Raw genomic sequence first — 22,283 nt, forward strand, 5'->3', positions numbered from 1 at the left:
AAGGATCAAATACAATATTTAGCACATTAAACTAACACACTTTAGAGATGACAGTTGAGGACAACAAAGGTTTCAGTCCTTTTAAGGATATTACTTTTCTCCAGAACTATACAAAGCTCCCTCTTTGAGCACAAAAGTTGAACATACAAGCTATTTAGCTTCTTACAGTCTTCTCAAAACTGCAATACGTTTCATTGCTAGAACTTGTTCTTTCATAACGTCTCCCTTCAAAAATGAAAGGGGAAGAAATAGTTGTTATTCTAATACTACATTTTCACAAAAAGGTGAAATGTTTCACTCTGACATCAAAGAATTTGAGAGACATTTCATTTCTTCCAAATGCTTGACACTAACACAGAAAAGTTACGTCGGTTTCTCATTCCAAGGTTTCCATCCTGTAATGACCACCTGAAAAGAAAACAATCACAAAAAAACCCTCCTGATACATCCATAAGTCTGTCTTGTCTGCCCACTTTCACAAAATGCTGAATTATATTTTCCACATGCACAAGAGACGATTGACCACACATAGAGAGCTCATCTGCACATCATGACTTGGATCCGTAACAGTAATTTCTTTGCTTGTTTGTTTGTGTTAAAACCAGGACACTTTGGAAGGTCCTGGCATCACTTGTTTACAGGAGAACACAATGTATCCTAGTTGTTTCCTGTTAATCATAGAAAGCAAGCCCCATCACCCTCTGCATCCAGTGATTTAGGTCTGCCAAGCACACGGAATATTTCAGGACTCTCTTTCTTTGGCTGTCAAGGCTTACAAAGGCAACCTGGAGACCTCTGTTCAGGCATATACAAGTTCATTGTAACAATTCTTTCTTGATTTGGAGCGTGTTCTTAGGAGCTACTGCAGAATACCTTAAAATACCTCATTGCTCTTAATTTTTAGCAATGCAGTATTGCCGGGACATACCTATATATACAGCATTTTGGAGAAGTAAAAGGAAGTATTTGTCTTTAAAAGGTATGCTATTAATTTAGAACCCAAGCAACCTACAGTCCACCATGGACAGACAGTATGAGACTTAATTCAAGAGTCCACTGACTCTCACTCCTGCCTTTTCCATACACTTATCTGATAAGTGTTTCATGAAATAGCAAACCCATATGTATCTGAAATATGAGCTGAGGGCTAGCACAAAGAAATGTGTGTCAAAATCAAAATTTGACTCCTCTATACAATTAAGATGCTACTCTCTAAGAGGGAAGTGGAACTTGTTCTAACAAGCAAATTACCTTCTAAAATAGCAGTCAAAACGCAGGATGCTGCGTGGCCAGGAGATTCAGACTTGACAGAATTAGCTTGTCACTTAAAATAAAAAGCCACTGGTCTAAAGTGTCATTTAAAAAAAAAAAAATCAATTCTGTGAGATCTGTTAAGTAAAAGTTAAACCTTTCACTAAAGGTGGAAACTTTTCTTTAAGTAATGAGTGAGCGGCCTACCTAAGGATGGGAAGAGATGCTTTGTATCTACAACAACAGAAGTCCATACCTGGAAACTCAACACTGTGCCGCATGCTAGTGTAGTACCACTGATTTTGCTGCCACAGTAACAGCTCTTAACAGTAATAGCTGTCTCCCAAAAAGATTTACATGTAGTTACAACCAGGCCAGGCTAAGCCTATTTACAGACTTTTAGCTGGCATGGTTAACTGAGAGTTAAAAATTTACCTGCACTACGTAAGGAAGGCAATGACGTGCTGATGTGGATATTGAAGGGGAACTCTTATTGTGCCATCTGTCAGTCATAAAAACAAAGAAGCCAACTCTATCACTGCCTTACCCTGCTGAACAGAAAAGACTCATTTCCTTGTATTCTACTTGTACCCATTAATAGCCTATATTCTTTTAAGCCTGTCATTTCTTTGAGGAGAGATCAGCTTTGAATCTAGTCCTTTTACATGTACTAGCATAGTAGCTTTGACAAAAGCTACTAGGCAGTGTGCTCATCTGCTACTTGACTCTGAAATAGGTCACTAACCATTGCTCCAGCTAAATCAAAGCAGACCCCTCCAGAAGTGTCATACCACTCAGAGCCCACAGCTGAAGTGCCGAAGCCTGGAGCTTTTCACGTCCCAACCAAGAGCAGCGAGATGTGGCAGGAAAGCCTTTTGGCTGTGTAATACAGGGGAGAAGGCTTTGCTCTGGTGTGTGGTGCTACTAGAGCTGGTCTTGTGTCAGGGCCTCTGGCCAACGACTGAAAACCAGAGAGTAGGTCTATTGTTGGTCCCACAAACACATCAGTGTAATTAAAATATGCAGCAGCTCAGACTGCAGCTCAGACTTTCAATTTCTCTAGCTGACTCCATGCCTACCTTATATATGATGTACTGCTACTTGCTAATAGGTAATAACCAGAAGCCACAGCAAGAAACTATCAAGTTTAAATACGGAGCAAGTATTTTACATTTTTTGAGGAAGTTTTAAAGTCAGCATCAAATGTACATACCTGCTTCTAAAACTCAGTAACGCCTGCTGGTGCAAGCTAGTGCTGTAATCAGACTGCAAACTGAACCCAAGCGGGTGTCAAGCAGAATGGAAAAAGAAGGGTCTGCAAGAGAGGCAACACATCAGAAATACATCTGCATTTGAAGTTTCCTGACAGTATTAAATAAACTCAAATTCAAAAATTACAGTCATCCAAAACACACACCCTGAAAAACTTGTTTAATATTTGCAGTCTGGTGGTTTTTTCATTGATTTTAAGAGAAGTTGCTTACTGCTTTCATTCTCTAGAAGAAAACGGCAGTCCCTGTGGAGTAGCATTTGCCTTGTTTGAAACTGACAGATAAGGCCGTAAAAAAAGAAGCACTCATCCACTGCAGTGCCCCAATTCTTATCTGTTTCCATTCTCAGTATTGAAGAAGGTATATTAGAATGGAAGAAGGTATATTAGAATGCTTTAAGAAAGCACTGGGAAAAAACAGTTTCATGCCATCATGCCACAGGTATCCTTAAAAGGTAGACAGCAGGAGAGTTTAATCCCTCGCCCCAGCTGGAGGGATGTGCTGGTGATCCCATATGTGTACATTAGTATTTCTCTTAGGAGCAAACTACTATAACCAATTTGTTCATGCAACGTATGTTTTTACAGATCATTCCAAGTGCACTATAGTTTTGGTTAGTTTGGCTTTCGGCCAAGTTCTAAAGCAAATAAAGGAATATACGTTCATCATATGACCAAAGCTTCAAGAAAAAGTACAAGTAGTCCACAATCTGCATGCATTTCCAGATACATTTGGCCCCTGCAGTCCAAAAGGCTTGGCATCAAGTGCACACATTTCTCTTCTATGATCAACACCAGCATGTGCACTCTGCCTTCAGGGAAGAGGTGTTTTTCAGTGGCAAGGTGTGTGCCAAAAAAACACTGGGTTTGTGGTTAATTTGCCTCCAGCTCTGATCTGGCGGAGCCAAGGCTGGTTATATTTTTAAGCGTACTGCCAAAGCCCAAGGGAGAAAGAAGGAACATGGGTTTATGCTGATTTTGGGAAAGTGGTTGACTGTATATATGTTAAAAGTTTGTGAAGATGTAAAAATTATTTGTTTTCCCTCACAATACATATTTTTAGTATTTGTCTGTAGAAACAGAATCAAATAGGTTTAGTGACAGATGCTAAAAGAAACAAAAATTCTGCTAGAAAAAACCAAAATATTTCTAAATTCCCCTGGAGGTATTACTGAGGTCATAGCTACTTCAGTAACACTAACCATATCACAAAAGCTGGAGAGCATTAATGAAACTGAGTGATGTCCCAAAGTTAGAGGGATTAACTACATGGATTAACTGTACAAATTAATTATCAAATTCTTTGTATAAAAAGCTGATTGAGAACTGCTGATTAGGATTTTTAGTAATCTATAAAATAGTGAATAAAATTTATTTTTAAACATGTTGCGATTTGCAAGCAAATACTGTTCTTACCCAAAGAGGTCTATATTTAATTAGTAGTAGCACTTTTGAAGAACAAAAATGTTATTTCTCCCCAGCAGTCCAAAAGGCAAAAGGTAAAAAATATGAATAAAAAAAATTTAATCACACTTCATACAACAAAGTAATGAGTACACCTTCATATACAGCTATACAGTAAGCTTCAAGAACTACCTCTCATTATCCCAGCTGCCAAACACTTCCTCCCTACTCACCAGCCAAAACAAGGGCCTTTCCCAGGTTTCAGTCTCACATACAAGCCGTAATGGCTGTGAAACGTTCACGCTAACTACAGTAAGAGCAAATACAGAGAGAAAAATGTGCTACAACCCTATCTCTACCACATTTAAAAGGATGGTAAATATTACAGTTTGGCTCTACTTCTTCGGCAATAATTCCACATACTAAGGTATGAGCTTCTTCTTTGGTCTTTTTTCAGTAACACACATACATATTTATATATACATACACATACATACACACACAAAGCTCCCTCCACTTCACTCCAAACACTCTTTTATACTCTAGTTTCTTTGGTAAAATGTGGCACATCAGTGATGTTCCCAGTTACTAGTTTTCAAATAAAAGATGAGCAAGATTTTCTTCACATACTTTCCTTGTTCCTTATGCTGTCAGAAAACCCACAAAGTTTCTCTCCTCCTCCTATGTAACATCTTTGGGGAATTCAGTCAAGCCCTTAACTATTTTAAGGAAAAGACAGAAGTTGAAATTTGAGTGGGGTTTTTTTGGGGAGGGGGGCATGGTGATGGTAGAAAAGATAACACGTAACAAATTCCCCGTTGTTTTGATTACAGCACATACAATGCCACCCAGGATGTTTCCTACAGACACCATATTTGAAACTGAATATTAAAGCACAGCAGGAATATCCAAGAGAAAATATGAATAAGTTATTTTCTTTCTGATTATAGCACATTCACAGCTCATTTTACAGCCTGCAGAAGTTCCCCACATAACAGGACTAACAGCAGCATGAATTACCAAGTACAAGAGAATCATTATTGGTGAAGCTGCAGTAAAACCAGCCACAAAGTTCTTAGGAAATGTTTCTCCATGTGGACATAAGGTAGGGCTGGTAAAACAGACCTAGGTGTGTTTCACATTGAGGTACTAGATCACATCCCCATTTATTTGCACTGCATTGTTCATACGAACACAGAGGACTTTTAAAGCTGTTTTGGAGACTTGTCTTTGACATTAGCTGCTGGCCTTGTTCCTTCCTCAGAAAATAAAACATACGCATTTTTCAAACAGTGGCATGAATTTTAAGTTGATAAGACTCCTCATGGCAAATAAAGAATAAAACAGACATCACAAAAATACTGTGTTCAAACAGAAGGGAAGAAAAAATTCCACAAAATCCCCCATCACAGAAGACAGAAGACTAGCACACCAGGAAGCTACTATAAAGTCACTCTGAAATGAACACGTGTAACGTCTTGCAGTGCACTATTGTGTGTTTAAAATAACTTCGTAATAGTTGTGTCCTGCTAAGTTCTCATGATCAAGATAACAAAAAAAAAAAATTTTTTTCAATGCCCAGCACATACAACCAGAAGACCATTCATCTAAAGTTTCTTTTCATATGCAAGAGACCCAAGTGGTGTGACCTTCAATAGCTTAGACCACAGGACCTGCTTTACATTCCAAAATGAAATGCTGAATTTTTACTTCAAGTCACAGATCAAAAATGTAAAAGTGGAGATGCAGCCACTGGTCACGCTTTGGACTGCTAAACAAGATTCAAAATAACTTACTTTCTTGATGAAATGAAACCTCCATACACAGACTTAGTAGATAATTTAGGGAAAAAAGTCTGATGAAAGTTCAAACAAGCTTGACTCCTTTCCAAAACTCAGAGGCCTTTTCCTCAAACTTATTCCCACCAAAAGTACTAATGTAGGTTTTACAGCTACCTTTTCACACTTTTGCTTTAAGTGCCAAATAAAAACTACGGATGATCACTGTTCCCATAACAAAGGATCATAAAGGTGGGGCAAAAGGAAGGTTATATAGTCCCTGCTATAGCTGGAAAGAACTTTGCTTCTCACATCACAAAATCAGAATAGGCATGTCAAGCTGAAGGGATGCTCATGTATCGCTATAATGCTGGAAACCTACCCTTTTAAAAGTGACTAGTGAGTTTGGACGCTGAGCATGAGGCAGTATAAAGAAAGACTTAATTTTCAAAACCAAGTGCTGTAAAGCCATACCTCTTTGTGGTGTCAAAAGTGACAGAAAATCAAATGCTGAAGAGTTGGACTGTCATGAATTGGTAGTGCAATGCAATTGTACAACCCTACTGTAAAAATATTTACAGTGCCTGTTGTAAACCACACAGTAAGTCACACAAAACAGACTGAAATTTAATCAAAACCCACAAGTTTGTAAGCTAGCAATAAGTATTTGCTAATTTTAAGTGCTTACAAATGAAGTTAGACCCTCAAGAAAGAAATCAAAGAGAACTGATTTAAATCTAATTCAGTGGTATCCATTTCAGTTACAATTCAAACTTTGAACTTCTCAACATTAACTGACACGATATTAGCTTCCACATCCTTAGTTTCGTATTTGCCATGTATAAACATCGGATGATTGATATTTTGATCAGAGGTATGTAGAGGGAAGAAGCTTCAAAACAGCGTACGATTCTTTGATGGCCCATCTCCCAGCCCATGTCAGTATGCTAGTAACCCATTTACACCCACAAAAGTGACAAAAGCTGCAACTACAAGTTTTGTTTTCCATCAATAGCTTGTATTTCAAAAATTCAGATTGGAATTCCCTACATTAACCTGTTTGTCCAGTATTACTGTTTGTCCAGTAAACATTTCCTCATTTTTAAAAGTTTTGAAATACCTGCTGAGCTAGAAAGGTAGCACAGATGCAAATTAGTCAGAAAAGGCCACATATCCTTTTCCTCCACCACCCCACCTCCCACAGTAAAAGCTCACTTCAAAACAATTAATGCACGAATGAGAAATGCCTAAACCCCAAGCCTATTTAAATGCTAGACAGAAGAGTTTAAGATCCTGAAGGAACGGAGGAAGACAAGTAATAAAGACCCCAGAGTTAAGGGGAACAAGCTCATTCTGTTCGGGGACCTGATCTGCAGGATCCCATGGGAGAGCTCCCTGTAGGGCAAAGGCACCCAGGAGACCTCATTGATCTTCAAGCATGAGAATGGCCCATGGCAGGAGGCTGCATGGGGAGCACCCAGCTGAGCCCAAGCCCCCAGAGAAGCTCACGGAGTGGGAGCAGGCAGGGGCTGCCCCACGGCAGTACTGAAGTGCTGCCCAGGCATGAGTGGAGAGAAGACCAAAGCTCAGCTGGAAACTGTCATGGGACAGGAGTGGCCTCTACAGGTACATCAGCAGCAAAAGAAGGACCAAGCAGAACAGGGACCTGCTGCTCAACAGATTGAGAAAACCAGTGGCAAAGGACATGAAAAGGCTCAAGCAGTCCGTCTTTTTTGCTTTGGTCTTTACCGGCCAGGCATACTCATGGGGCTTAGTGGCAAGGGCCTGGGGAAAGGTGTCAGGTAAATGAAGACAAAGTTAGGGACGGAGTACTTAAGCAAAACGGACATACACAAGTCCATGGGACCAGACGAGATGCTTCTGACAGTGCTGAGGGAGTTGGCTGATGTCATTGCAAGGCCTCTCTACATCACATTTGAAAGGCCATAGTAACCAAGGGAGGTTGCCGGTAACTGAGGAAAAAAGCAAGAAGGAAGATCCAGGGAACTATAGGCCAGGCAGCCTTATTCCAAACCCTGGGAAGAAAATGGAGCAAATCCTCCTTGAATCTATTTCCAGGAACATGAAGGGCAGAAACACCTTTGTGAATAGCAAGCATAATTTCCCAAAGGCAAAATGTGCTCAACCAACCCGGTTACTTATTGTGATGAAGCTACTGGCTCTGTGGATGAGGACAGAGCAGCAGACATCATTTACCTTGACTTTAGCATGCTTTTTGACGCAGTCCCCCTTAGCACTACAGCAGCCAAAAAGGCATGGACTAGATGACTGGTCAACAAGGTTGATGAAAAGCATGGCTGGACTGACAAGCTCAAGACAGCAGTAAACAGGTCAAAGTCTAACTAGTGGCTAGCTACGAGTGACATTTCTCTGGGGTTAATCTGAACAACAGAGCAGAAGACACCCTCACCAACTTCATGGGTAACACCAAACTCCAGCAATTAAGAAGCTGGAGAGTAGGGCTCCCACCTGAAGGACCTCAACAAGCTGGAGGAGTGAGCTGACAAGCCTCCTGAAGCCCAATAAAAGAAAATGCAAACATCTTATACCTAATGTGGAATAATCCCATGCCACAGTACATGATGGGAACTTACAGGCTTTGCAACAAATTTCCTGGGGGTCGTGGTGAACAACCTGTTGAACACAAGTAAGAGAGGCATCCTTGCAGTGATGAAGGCTAACTGTATAGCAGGCTGCATTAGCAAGAGTGCTTGCTAGTGATGGGAAGCAATTAACACTTTCTACGCAACATTCCTGATGCCTCAAATGGGAGCCCTGTTCTTGGTTTTCAGCTCCCTTGTACCAATTATTGATTAAAAAAAAAAAGCAGAACACATGACAGACGAGAAGAGACAGATGGAGCTGGGTTTGATCAGACTTGAGAAGAGAAAGCTTCTTAATGACTTAGTGGGTGCCCACAGAGAAAAGGTAGCCAAGCTCTTCTCAGTGGTGCACAATGAAAGGAGAAAAGGGAGTGGTCATGAGCTGCAGCAAGAGAAATTCTAACTAGATACAATAATAATTTTAAAACCCCTACAATAAGGGTCTTCAAACACTGGAATATGTTTGTCCAGAGGGGCTGTAGAATCTCCCTCTGCAGAGATTTTCCACACTTCAGTGCACAAGACTGAGCAACCCGATTTAATTTTGAAGTGAGCCCTGCTCCAAGCAAGAGATCAGGCCTCCAGAGGTCCAGTGGCGAGTCTAAATCTCTCTAAATCTCTCAACAACAAAATCATATGGTAAGCAGAAGGCTGGGAAAAAGAACAAACAGGACTACAGTGTGCATAAATGCAGACCAACCATGTCTCCACAATGCTTTCAGATGATCAGGCTGCATATGAAAACTGTTTCCATGAAGTCAGAAAACTTTCTCACAGAGCATCTACTTTCTGCAAGGTTTAGGTTTCTATAATAAAAAAGAACTTGAGCACAACTGATTATTGAAATACAAGGATTTCTTTGCTCCATCCTAATGTTCTGGATTTTGCTTGCAGCATATGTATAATTACCTTTTCAATTTAGGTAACTATTTGTAAAAAAAGAAAAACCCATGTCTTTTACTTTTTTCACGGTGTTTATTCAGAGCAGAGCTTGCCCCCAACAAACTACATCTTCAGTTACAGACAACAGAATTTATCATTTACCAACTGTACAATATATTTGGCTCTTATGTAAAACATATATACAGAGAGAGATACGAATACATCTCTGTCTCAATATATGAATACAGTGATTTTTTTTAAAGAAACTGCATGAAGAGACTTATGGGCTTTTCTTCAGAAAGGTCATTTTTTGAAATGCCCTTCTTGATCTGTGATGTCACTTCAGCCCTTGACAAGATCACACGCATTTCTATGAAGAGTCAGTTCAGGTTCAGTGCCATGCTTACTCTAGAGCTTTATAGAGTAAGACATAAAAATATCAGTCAACTTGCAGTTTGTCTTTACATAGCACAGTTTTTCCCGTGGTGATTCTTCACACAATCTCACTAGAACAAAGAAAGCAGCATGCAGCTTTCAAGTATTATGACTTTTTAAATATGTAAAGTGTATAACTCTTCTACTCTCTAAATGGTAATTAGGTTTTCTGTCACATGATGGTGGGGCAGGGGCTAGAAATCCATCACTGCAAATGATTAACATCTACTTCTCTTCTTTAAGCTTTAGTTTAAAGAATCTAGTATTACTACCTAAGTCCAACACAAAATTTGAAGTGCAATTCTCAAAATCACAGATGGGTGGAGAACTATAACCACAATAACAAGCAGCAGATTTCCCTACAGACAGCAGTATGGGCAAAGCTTTATCATTAGTATCACCATTCAGTGCACCAACAGATGCCAATGCTCAAAGGCAGTGAGAAAACTGACAGTGGAGTTAAAGGCTGGGTCTGCATCTGCGTGTGTCTATCAGTGAATAGTAAAATTACTATCTCCTTAAGCACTACACTTTGAAAGCAAAACATTTTTTAGCTTGGTATTCTTTCACATGAGCTGCTTCCTATTTCCTTGGAAGAAAGCAGTCCCTGAACAAAAGAAATTTCAAAAGGCACAGAGATGTTTATTATGCAGTGGACTAAGCAAAAGAAAAATATGCAGATACTTAAAAAAAATAGCCTCACATTGGTCTGAATACTAATTAAAAAAACAAGCCAAACTGATCTAATGCAATTTTATTGCAATGTTTTAAAAGCACATACTGACTTTGAATAAATAATTGAAAAAGAGGGCTTATGTTGCCAAGTAGTAAGATCACCCCCACATAAGTCAGATGATGTACAATTCTGGAAAAAAGTATCAGACATTCTTTCCTTTCTACTTTATTCATATAAACAATACACAGTACTGCCTCTAACCTAAATGCCAGCAATATATATCTTCACATGAGAAGTGCAAAGCTGCATGTTTTTACATTAAAATTGCAACTTCTGTTTCTGCCTAGCATCAGAGAAAAAAGTTGATTCTTCTGAAATAATTTGAGATGTGCACAGGAAGTCTTATAACAGCGAGATGTTCCAGAGCCATCAGCTCATCCATTGCACAACATCACTTTGGTCCTCTGCTCAATATTGCCTACCATCTCTTATGATCTTCATTTCTTTTCTTACCTTATTAGAGATTTGCATTACAAAAAAAAAAAAAAAGGGCCCAAGTTTCTTAAAAGCCAGACTTCCATTCACTTGCTTTTTATTCCTAAGCCAATTTAAAAGCCAAGGTACATACAGTTTCCAAGAGGGAGTGGGAGGACAAATGAAAGTAGATTTTACACTTGTAGTTACCTTTGCATAAGAGACTGCATATCTCAGTGTTCCCACAAGGGCTGTGAATGTTTAACTTTAACAGTTATAAGAATGTAACAGCAGGTTATGTGCTCATCCAATCTGTCTGAAAAGCTTTTAAAATTAGAGGCATCAGAATGAGCAATACCTGTATCTTCATAAACACCAGCTACAAAATCCAATCAGCTTACTGCACAGAGTTATAGCAAGTTGTCACATTATTTCGTACAAGCATTTCTTGGTTACAACAGTGTTCAAACTGAAGATTTCAAGATGCAAGAAAGGCAAACTGGGAGTTTTACTACCCTACTTGCCTTCCTTCAAAACAGCACTGGACCAGAGCATTTGATTTCAAGTATTGCTTAAGACGCTTACAGCTAGTGACATAAACATAGAACCAAGGAGTCTCAGGTTTAGCCTCCCCCTGTAATAAACAGTGTGATTAGCAGCAGTTCAGTGGCAAACCACAGCTGCCCATGTGCAGCCATGAACCAGGCTCCAAAACCCAGGTTTAAACTGATCCTAGTGAGCTGACACGCCCAGGCTAGAGACCTGCAGTGTGGGTAGGAGCCTGCGCACAGCACACAACAACAGCCCCTGGTTTAGTGGGAGAAAAACAAATCGGAGCCAGGTAGTCAAGCTCTGCTCTTTACCATCAGACTGTGCAATCTTGCACAAGTCACTAGACCCCTCTCACTCCTGGAAAACCAAACTGCTTTCTCGTAATGGTAAAAGTCTTATGGACTCTGCAGGCAAGGCTGTCGAGCACTGTGATACAACAGCACCTTAACCACGATTCTGTAAAAGATTTCATTTAATCTGCTTCAGGCAAGCATGCGCTTTATTACTCACCAATTTTGTTTTCATGACAGACTTGCAGACCTGATTATAAAAAGTCATGGAAAACAGACAAACCGAGATGCTTCTTAGAAGTGTCTTTCTTTATATCACATACTTAAAAAAAAAAAAAAAAGGGCAAAAAAAACCCTAAACAAATTTTGTGGATAAAGGAGATTTTCACACAAAAGAAGGAACCAGTATATTGAGTATCCGGTATACCGCCTGTATTGCTTAATTCATAGGGCCACCTAAACAATTATTTTTGTCATTTGTAAAATGACAGTTCTAGAAATAACTTGGAAATAGACCACAAAATCCTTCAAAACTGAATGTCTAAAACATACTTTATACAGAGACACATCTGAATAGTTGAGTTTGTTACCAGAAAAGCAGACAACCAGAGTGTTTCATCATCTCTGTACCATCTCAGGCAGCAGTTTACTGCCAGAGAAGCGCTGCACCGTTAGACAGGAGCAAACACTGAATCAAAGCCACTTTCCTGAAGTATTAGACTCTTATTCTGCCAAATAAGTTAGGAAGACAAAATTTATTATTTCTAAATAAAGGAAATACTTGCTAACATACTCTATTTAAGATGAAAACTCCAGAAATTTACACCTATGCTGGCTCCCCAAGCTAGGAAAAAAAAAAACCAAACCAACCAAACAGAAATTTAACACACTGAACAATTCTTACAGCAGCATTTTTCAGATAGCTTTAAGAAAAGGTCTGTCCATCCAACAGTCATACAAGTGCTTCTGTAACGACGTTAATTACCTTCCACAAGAAGTGCTGCCTCCTGTCTGTCCATGATTTCCTTTTCATAGTCCTGTGCTTTCATTAACATTCAAAGAAGCTATCAAAGCCTGGCTGTCTATCACTCTTATTTTCCCCCTGAATGAGATAAGACATTTTTTGGCCTTAAAGGCAGATTTTAATAAACAGGTGGAATTTTTCTGCTTCAGTTTGCCCACAGAACTACCGCCTTAAGCAACTGTACTCACCAACATTATGATTTACTCTATTTCTTTATATTAAATGGCTGCCATAGGCTGCTATACTAACATTAAATACAAAATAATCACCATGAGAATATAACTTTTACCAAAATGCAGGAGACATTCCATTTTAAGCTTTACCTCATGCCTTTACATCACCTTATTTAGCTTTCACAAAAATAGTCCTGTGTGTCTGGAATTTAGGTTTTGCCTTTACAAAAAATTCTTTTTGGTTAAAGAATTAATCATGTGCTTGATTTTTTTGTGAAAGCCAGATGTTTTCCACTGAATATTTAAAGCTTTTTCATTTTCCCCACAATTCTGAGGATCCAGTTACATTGGTAATTTTACCTGTTGAGAACGTAGACCAAGTCTGAATGTAAGAAAATTAAACATTATTCTTAGCTCACAGAAAACAGGGGTAAGGCTGAAAAAACATGAACTAGCAATGGGAACACACCCTACTCTGGTCAAATACACACACTGCCACACACCGAGACATCCCTCCATCTCATGACTGATGTTCAAATCAGACAGGCATTTGCCTGCATGGCAGAAATTTCAAGTCATTTGACTGAGAAGAGGCTGCCAGGTTCTCAAAAAAAGGCAGCTGAAGCAACCCACCTGAAATAATGTCCTGCCCTAAAAAGACCTTAAGGGCTCCCAGCAGAAAGAACATTAATTTGGCAAAAGGCATACGCTATTTCATGTCTTGTGGACAAGAAGATGCCTCAGGCCCATTCTCCTCCACTTTGCTCTCCTTTCAAATGCACTGGCTTAGTGGGGGTCCACTGCTTCCACTGTGCTCAGACCTCCACTAAGCCATTTTGGCTCCCTACTCCACCGGGCCAGGAACACAACAAAAGCAGGGGTAGCTTTCTGTCTGGTTGGCAGGTTGAACTGGCTCTGCATAGGGTCTGGCAAATGACAGAAACAAAAGGTTTCTTAATAGAGTCACTGAACTCTTAGTAACTCAGACGAAGCTTCTCTGGGGGTTGGACTAGATGACATTTAATGGTCCCTTCCAACCCCAACTATTCTGTGATTCTCTGCATCTTGTAGTGCCATTATCCCTAAGCAAGCAATTTAACTTACTGTTTTGTGACATTTTAGATGCCATAAGATAACCCCTGCCACCTCCAGCTGCCACTTCACAAGAGCACGAATCTCCCAACAAACCCAGGGAGAATGTCTGCGAGCTCTATAAGGATGCCCTTAACTTAGGGGTATAAGGTACCTACCTATACACCGTATCTGATTCCCTGTATTTAGGCACTTAATTCACCTCCTTAGCGTCTTTTATAAAACCATTACCAAAAAAAACCCCAAAAACCAAAAAACCCCAACAGTATTTATCATGAAGGAAAGCACTGCAAAACACTCAGAAAGAACTAGAGATACAAAATTGAAGATTTTAGGTAGGTAAATAAAGCTTTGGGGAAAAAAAACATAAAAAACCAAGATTCATTTTAAACTCCTTCGACAAACTGAATGACAACTACAAGCTGTCAGCACTAGGGTCACGAAGTACTTTAAGAAAACTTCTTTCGAAATGTATTGCAATCATCAGCATGTTGCCAGGAATCACCACATTGCTTACTCATTACATGTCAATTCCTTTCCTTTCACTGTATCTTGTTCTTAAAGAAATGTACCATCAGGGAAGGTGGCTTTTTCTGTTTGAAACCCAAACCACTCAATACTTCTACAGCTGCATTTTAACTCTTTCCCTTCCCCTCCCATGAAGGCCCCCACAACCTTCCTCCCAGTAAGAGCACTCTGAATTTTGGTCTATAGGAGCTGGGGCTTCAAATCATTCCTGCCACTGTGTTTCTTTTCCCCTTTTCTGTTCTGAGAAAAGGGGTTGGGAGGTAAGAGTCTCCTGAAGCACAGCACTTCAGCCTGCAACAGAAGGTTATTACAGTACATTGAACCATTGCTCTGCAAATGTCACATTGTGGAGACTCAATTTTAATGGAGAAGCTAGGCCAGCAGATCAGATACCAACTCCTGAAACAAGGCTACTGACAGAGGTTTCACACCTCTTTCATCCACATAGTACTGTTCCCTCACCACCGTCAAAACTAGCGCTAAGTCAGCCCTTCCATTAAGGCTTTCAACTCACCAACGTGGCAGAAAACTATCCAACTTTTTTTGCTCTGGCAGTTTTCTGCTGGTTTAGTGAGCTGAAGTAGCGTAGGGCTACAGTGGAATTAATGCAAAGTAGACAGTGGGAGAAGGCAGTCAAAAGAGGTAAGAAGAGACTTCCCCGCCTCTTTTGACAGCAACAAGTATTAGTGAGCTCACCTTGTCTCATAAAAAACACCAAAATGAAATTAATCTCCCCTCAACCTAGCACTGGACCCCCTCCGAGCAGCAGCACCAGGATACCAGGCAGTAGGAAAGCAAGCAGTGGAAGCATGAGGAAGGCACAGGGGGCTGACAGCCCTTTGTCAGCAGCAAGCCACCTCCTATAATTTTGCCATCACTCCTCCTTGTTATCAGAGAGTTCTGATTACGCCCAAGTACTGCTATGTCAAGTGCATATTAGGTCTCTGATTAGTGCTTTATTTCCATGCTCACAAGCTTTCTTTCCTCCAGACACTTCTGAACTTCCCTGCAACATTACTGAGACTTCTTGCTTAACCTAATGACTTCCAACTAAACTGCATAAAAGCCACCATAGAAAACAATTAAACAAAAAAAATGAATGCTGAGGACTTAGGAAGCTCCAGAATTCACACTGCCAATGCAACCTCAATTCAGTTCCTTACAGAAAGACAGTGTGACATAATCTTCAGCTGCGGAGCCCATTCTGCTGACTTGCGACTATTGCCCCATTGAGCTCAAAGGACTAGTGCTCGGGAATGACTGTAGAATCAGTAAATAAAATTCTCCTCTCCAGGACTTCTTCTAGATGACTGCAACAGTTGAGCTGTGCAAGTATTTGGAGCACCACATGATCATGCTCTTCGGACATCGATTCCAGTTTACCAAGGAGGCTTTTATCCCAAAAGCATGCCCAAACAGCTCCAAACAATAATGCGTACAGTTTCCAAGCTAGCTACCTTGTACAAGAGCAGCACAGCTGCATTAGTATGGTACTCCACCAACACCAATAGCTTGCTGTTCAGCAGGATTAATTAGCCTGGGCAGAGCACTGCACTAATGTGATTATATTGCTTCTAGTACCTGAGCTAGCTCATTCATCGTTTTCTATTCCTTTCCTCCGAAATAAAAAAAGAGTTCAGTTTTTGCTATTTCCTTCACACCTAAATAATTAAATCTTTTTTTTTTTTTTTTTAATGTGGAAGAGAGAGGAATGAGACTTGGAAAAGATTCAAAGTCAGATTTCCCTAATTGAAACAGTGTATCTCTTGCCTCCATAGCCTGTCCCCACTATCACCATCCGCTGCTAATCACTTCGTTATATCAAGCTGCCACCTTTTCCAAACTGCCTATACACCTGCAAGTCTTCCCTGGACATCAGAAATAATGATGTCCAGCCACAACCAACAGCGACAAGAGTGGAGACTGGAAGACTTTCAGTTTGCGTGGAACAGAGGCATCATTGCCTTCCACTCCCCCTTTTTTACAGATGGGGAACAGATATCACAGGAGGTACTTGCTCAAAAGAGGGGCCACCTCTCTAATCAATGAGTGGAAGAGCAGGAATACAAACCACAGCTTCCTCATTTGCAGTCTGGGGCTCCTATCAGGACACCAAAACAGAGACCAGTGTGAGCTGTACCAGGTACCCAGACTCTGCCCCAAGTCACGGAGACACCAGAGCACCAGCGGAACTGCCCAAAGAATTCAAGTTCTGACAAAACACCAGTGTGCTGGTATGCTCAAAAGCAGCTGTGCCTCTTTGCTCAAGCCTTCCTGAAGCAACTGGCATGAGGAAGACAGTCAAAGCAGGCAACATTAGGTCAGCCAGTAAAAAAATTCAGCAGCCACAAGCAACTGACAGCGGTCTTACAAGAGGAAGTACTGGGAAAACCCCACTGCCAACATACTGCCAGACCCTTTCTTTTGATTTTGCCTGTAACTCATCACTCATCATCAGAAGAGAAACAGAGGAACATCGCAGCACCCATTAGTATCTCTAGTCTTTGGCCCACATCCCTTACCCGTACGGGCACACCTCGCACAGGCAGGCCCTGTGGGTGTCACACGGCGGGACGGTTACCACACAGGCCTTGAGAGCAGCCGCACTGTTCCGTTCTGGCGGAGCGGAAGGTGGTGACAGCAACACTTCTCTGTGTTTCCACAAGTCTTTTACTTGCTCGATAAGCTTCTAGCAACTTATTTTTCTAGTTATTTGTCATACTATGTTGGTTCTGATACTAAATGAAGTTCAAGAGTCTTTATATTCCCACCTTTTTTAAGTTGTTTTTTTTTTTAAATACAAAAAAGTATGCCATAGAAAAAATGGTTAAAATTTCTATAACAAAACTTTGTTAAGAAGTGCTATAAAGTCATGGCATTTTATTGTTTTGTGATCATAAACCATATTAGTACTGCCTAGACTTCTAAACACTTATTTCAACTTGAAATTTAAAACAGTAAATGAACAAAACATCTCTAAGCTCTCTCCCTCTCAGCTTTGTATCAGCATGTTAACGATACAGAGCTCTTTCAGGACAGAAATGCAGGGAAGAACAACCTTGTTTCTTGGCATTCTTTCCCTCTAAAGTAGCCCACTTCCTTCTGTTAGAAACATCCACAGGAATAGCTTCAAATTTTGAGTTTTAGGTATACAACATACATCATACAATGCAGACTCAAATTCCAGGCTCAAAAAGGTATGAAAGCAGAAAGATTCTTTACGTTTGCAGCTCCAGCATGCAATCACCAGGCACAAGGAGAGGAGCTTTAAGGGATAATTCCAGTTTCTGTGCATGTACAGTGTCATACAAAAGTTCACACTTTAAAAAGTTACAATTTAAAACTATTTCTAAAAAGACTCCAGATTAGAATTCCAGCTTGACAGTAAAGTATCAACATAAAAAAAGTAGATAAGAGCTTAAGACAGAGAGACAGAAAGAAAAGCAACATAAAGGCCAACACATGAAACTATGTGAAGCAAGTTAACACAGAATAGGAAACACTGTTTTACAGTCAGGGAGGGAAAAAAAAAAAAAAAGAAAACATTCTTTAAAAATTAAAAATCAAACCAGTCAAGGTACTGCAAAAATGCAAGAGCAATTAAGTAAACAACTTGTTACAGTCACATACTGAATCAGGAGGAAAGGAAACTCCCAGAAACAACACATAGTATTGAGCAATTATACCATGACATGAAGGAAAAATAAAGATCTGGAAACTAAGTGCAGTGTCTCTGTCATGTCCTATGCTTACATGGCCAAAAATCCATTTTGGGGAGTTACTGTGTTGTCAGTGGCTCCTGTGTAGAAGTAGAGGAGAAAGAAGAGTGATGGAATGGAAAGAGAGGAAGAAAAATTGAAGAGACGCTGGGGTACGTATGTATGTACACACACATATATACACAAGCATACAAATATATGCACACATACACACATGTATCCATATATAATAAAAGGTAAGTTGAACTAGCTGGCACAGAGCGGGACCAGCAAAAGCAGTATACTTAAGTTGTATACTTAAGTTTTATCTTGGTCCTCCTGCTTGCTTACTTGTTGCAGTCTTCTATACTACAGAATCACGTACATCAGGTCTGGAGCCTCATTACTTCTAAATGCTTCTACATGGCATTTCAAGATAACTGGGAAAAGATTTTGCTGGTATTTCTAATTGTTCTGTATGCCTCAGGGAGGCTGTATGACTAAACCAGAAGAGAACATAGTCTCCGCACACCAAGATGTCTTCTGTACCGTGCACTCCTTAGAGCTTCTCCCCTCAAAATACCTTTGCATTGGTATTTACTGCTTATGACTGCTGCACAATTTGCTAAAATAGTTAAACTGATGCAAGGACTCCAGAGCACAGAACACAACTTGCGATTTGTGAGAGCTTATTATCTGGTGCTCTGTGTGATGTCAGGGCTCACTTTTCAGTCCGCTCTGTATGAACACGCAATAGAAATAAATCAGACCAAATAAGGCTAACGATGTTTCACAAACACAGAAATACTCAGCAGTTACAGTCTCACTCCTATCTCATTTCCATCACCACAGAACAGGAAACATATACTACTAATTAATTCATAAACCCTAATCTCTGCAGGCAGCTGAAATTGTCAGTTCGATAAATAAACCGGCCAGTAACGACGGGAAGTTGAACTATATTATCAAGGAAATTCTTCTTCTGTCAGAGGATCCTGTCAAGCTCCGCTCACGACAGTCTCACCTATACACAGCTGGGAGAATTTCTGTAGGGAAGGACTTTGAAACGGTACCTGAACCAACCAAGCAGCACGAAGAAACAAGACAGTTGAGGGAATTTGTCAAAACACATTACAGCTCAGATGCTTTACCGCTATAACCTAAACTGACTGTATTTTGCCAAATACCCTCAATTCTTTAGACAGCCGGTATCACAGAACAGGGAACCGCACGCGTCCCAGGCAGACCGCGGCATCTCCGAAGCGCCGCAGAACACGCACAGCTCCCACTCGCAAGCGCACCCGCTCGGCCCGCGCAGGACAGCGCGGGGTGGCTCCTCCTCTGCCACCAGCGCGGCACCGGGAGGCCGCCTTTCCCCGCACCCGGGGGGACGCTCGCCGCTCACCGACCGGCGGCCGAGCCCGGCACGGCCCACGGGCGCGCAGGCGGACCCGCGCGGCGATGGGGGTGCCGGGCGTCGCTTTTCCTCCCCGGCGCCGCTACCCCCAGCCCTCGCCCGGCCCCCGGCTCCCGCAGAGGCGCCCCGCAGCCTGCCGGCGCTCGCCCGGCTTTGCCTCCTCCCCGGGTCTCGGTGCAACAGCCGGGCAGGCCGGTAACGTCGGGGGGAGGCGCAGCCGGCACGGAGCGCGCCCGGCGCCGGCAGTGCCGGGCCCGCAGGCAGCGCTCGCTCCGCGGCCGCACCGCGGGCTGCGAGGGTGCAACCGCGGGCGACGAAGCTGACCTGCGCGGCGGCTGCCGAGCGAGGGCCGGCCAGAGAGACCCCCTCCGGCAGGGAGGAGGAGGAGGAGGCAGGAGGGCTCCGGGCTCCCCCCACACCCCGCCGCCAGCCCCGGCAGCGACCTGTTGCCCGGCGCGGGGGTGCCGAGGCGCGTCCCCGGGAGGGGGAGCGGGACCGGCCGCCGCCACTCACCTCTTTGATTTTCGCCCTCCTCTGCCGGACGGCGAGGTCGGCAGGCTCCTGCCCCACGGCGCCGACGGGCTGGCGGAAGAGGCGCTGGGGCAGCCCGGGGGCGCCCGCCTCCTTCCTGCCGCGGGCGTCCTGCAGAAGTTTCTCCTTGTCCTGGCGGATGTCCCTGCGGATCTCCTCGGGCAGCTTCTGCAGCGTCTCCTTGGCCTCCCGCAGAGCCCGCTCGTGGTCCGCGCGGATCCGCTCCAGGCTGCCCGCCCCGCCCGCGGCCGCCGCCGCCGCCCCCGCCGCCGGGCCGCCCCCGGGCTGCGGCGGGGCGCGGGGCTGCCCGCCGGGCGGCGGCGGCGGCGGCTGCAGGGCGGCCGAGTGGAAGAAGACGCCGCTGAGGAGCTTGGAGGAGTCGGGCAGGAAGAAGATGGCCCCGAAGCAGAGGGTGATGAAGGCGCTGAACACCAGCAGCAGCACGAACTTCTCCGTCAGCCGGAACGCGCCGGGGCCCGCCGCCTTCCTGCCCCCGCCGCCCGCGCCGCCGCCCGCGGGGCCGCCCAGCGCCCCCGGCCCCGCCGCGCTACCGAAGAGCGGCAGCAGGCTGGCGGCGGGCATGGCCCTCGCGCCGCCTCAGCGCACCGCACCGCACCGCGCCCCGCCGCCGCCGCCGCGCAGGGACCGCACCGCACCGGACGGCCCGGCTCCGCCGCCCCGTCCCCGCCTCGGCGGCAGAAAGTTTCTCCGGGCGGACGCGGCAACTTTTCCCTTCCCCGCGGCCGCGCTCCCGCCGCTCCCCGGCCGGCAGCGCTCGGCGTCTGCGGGGCGGGCGCTGTCAGCTCCAGCCCATGCTGCCGGGCCGCCGCCGCGGGTGCCGCTCCCCGCTCCGCCCGCGCGGCACTGCCGGGCAGCCGGGGGCGGGGCGGGGCGGGCCGGGGCCGCCGCCGGCCCAACGGCGGGGGGCGGGGCGGGGGCGGGGCGCGGGCGCCGCCGCTCCGCCGCCCTCCCGCGCCGCCGGACCCGCGGGTCCCGGGGGTCAGCCCCGGGGCGGGCTTCCCAGGAGCCGCCCGCCCTCCGGGGGGGGCGGGCCGCCGGGCCCGCCCGGCCGGGGCAGGGGCAGCGGCTGCCGCCGCGGCAGCGGCTGCGGCCGCTTCGTCCCCGCAGGCGGCGGCCCGAGGCGGGCGCGCGGCACCGGCACGTGCCGGCAGGCAGGCACGCGCGCACACGCGCACCCACGTGCACACTTGTGCACACACACGCGTGCCCCCCCCTCCCCCCCGGCTGTGCGCGCACACTCAGGCACACATGCACGCGCAGCGACACACGTGCAGACGCGCGCGTGCCCCCACAGCGGTGCGCGCGGGTGGTTGCACGCTCACGGGCAGACGCGCACACGCGTGTACGCACACTCACGCGCACGCGGCTGGGGGCAGTGCGAGGGGGGGCGGCGGCGGCGCGGCTATCCCGGGGGCAGGCCGGGCGGCTGAGCGGCGCTGGGCGCCGTTCCGTGCCGCTGTTGCGGGAGGAGCCGTGTTCTTTGTAAGAACAGGGGTTTAATGTCATTGTCCTGCAGGTGAAAGGTACGTCTGTTGCGAGGAGGTAGGGGGAATATGTCCGCGTGAGTGTGAAAATTCGACTTTTCAGCTACGCCAGCGCAAGCGAAAACACGACAAGTGTTGGCGCAAAGAAACGTCGTATTTGATAGCTGATCGAATCGCTGCATCGAGCTCCCCAAGCTTTCCGTGAGAGGAAAAGTTTCAAAAAAAAAAAGAGCGATTTATTATTTTGCTCGCGTTACAGAGCAATGCGATAAACAGTGGGGATGTGAGAAGCAGGGAAACACGGTAAAATGCTGGGTCACTTTAACTGACAAAGGGAATCCAGCCAACACCCAGAGGCTTATCTCCAACTTTTTGGGGACGTACCTGGAGCCCACCTAGACTTTCACAGCCGGTTCAGCACCGTAAACTTAAATGTTTCCTCCGAAGTGTGAACCACAGAGTCAGGAGGAAAACAGCGAGAGATGTTGTTCCCAGAAGTTATGATGCTGAGGTTGGCTGGTTTGTGCATTTGCATGACTTTATTTTGCACGAGGGAAAAAAAAAACGGTAGAGGGAAGTCTGTGCTTTAAACAAGGGCAGGGAGAAGGCATTGCATAAGCTGTAGAGACACGAGTTTGAAAATGGGCTTGGCATGGGCCTAATTCTGCTCCCAGGGGAA

At 44.4% G+C, this 22,283-nt stretch overlaps 1 protein-coding gene across 1 annotated transcript in view; it reads right to left on the reverse strand.

The window, feature by feature from the left end:
- Positions 1-20,972, reverse strand: part of MAN1A1 (mannosidase alpha class 1A member 1) — a 156,264-nt gene extending 135,292 nt beyond the window's left edge. The window contains exon 1 of the mRNA XM_072855762.1: positions 20,082-20,972. Within this exon, the coding sequence (XP_072711863.1) occupies positions 20,082-20,681 (600 nt within the window). The 5' untranslated portion in view covers positions 20,682-20,972. The remainder of the gene's footprint in view (positions 1-20,081) is intronic.
- Between the last annotated feature and the right edge of the window lie 1,311 nt (positions 20,973-22,283).

This window comes from Ciconia boyciana, chromosome 3, assembly GCF_034638445.1.
Source record: "Ciconia boyciana chromosome 3, ASM3463844v1, whole genome shotgun sequence".
Lineage (NCBI taxonomy): Eukaryota > Metazoa > Chordata > Aves > Ciconiiformes > Ciconiidae > Ciconia > Ciconia boyciana.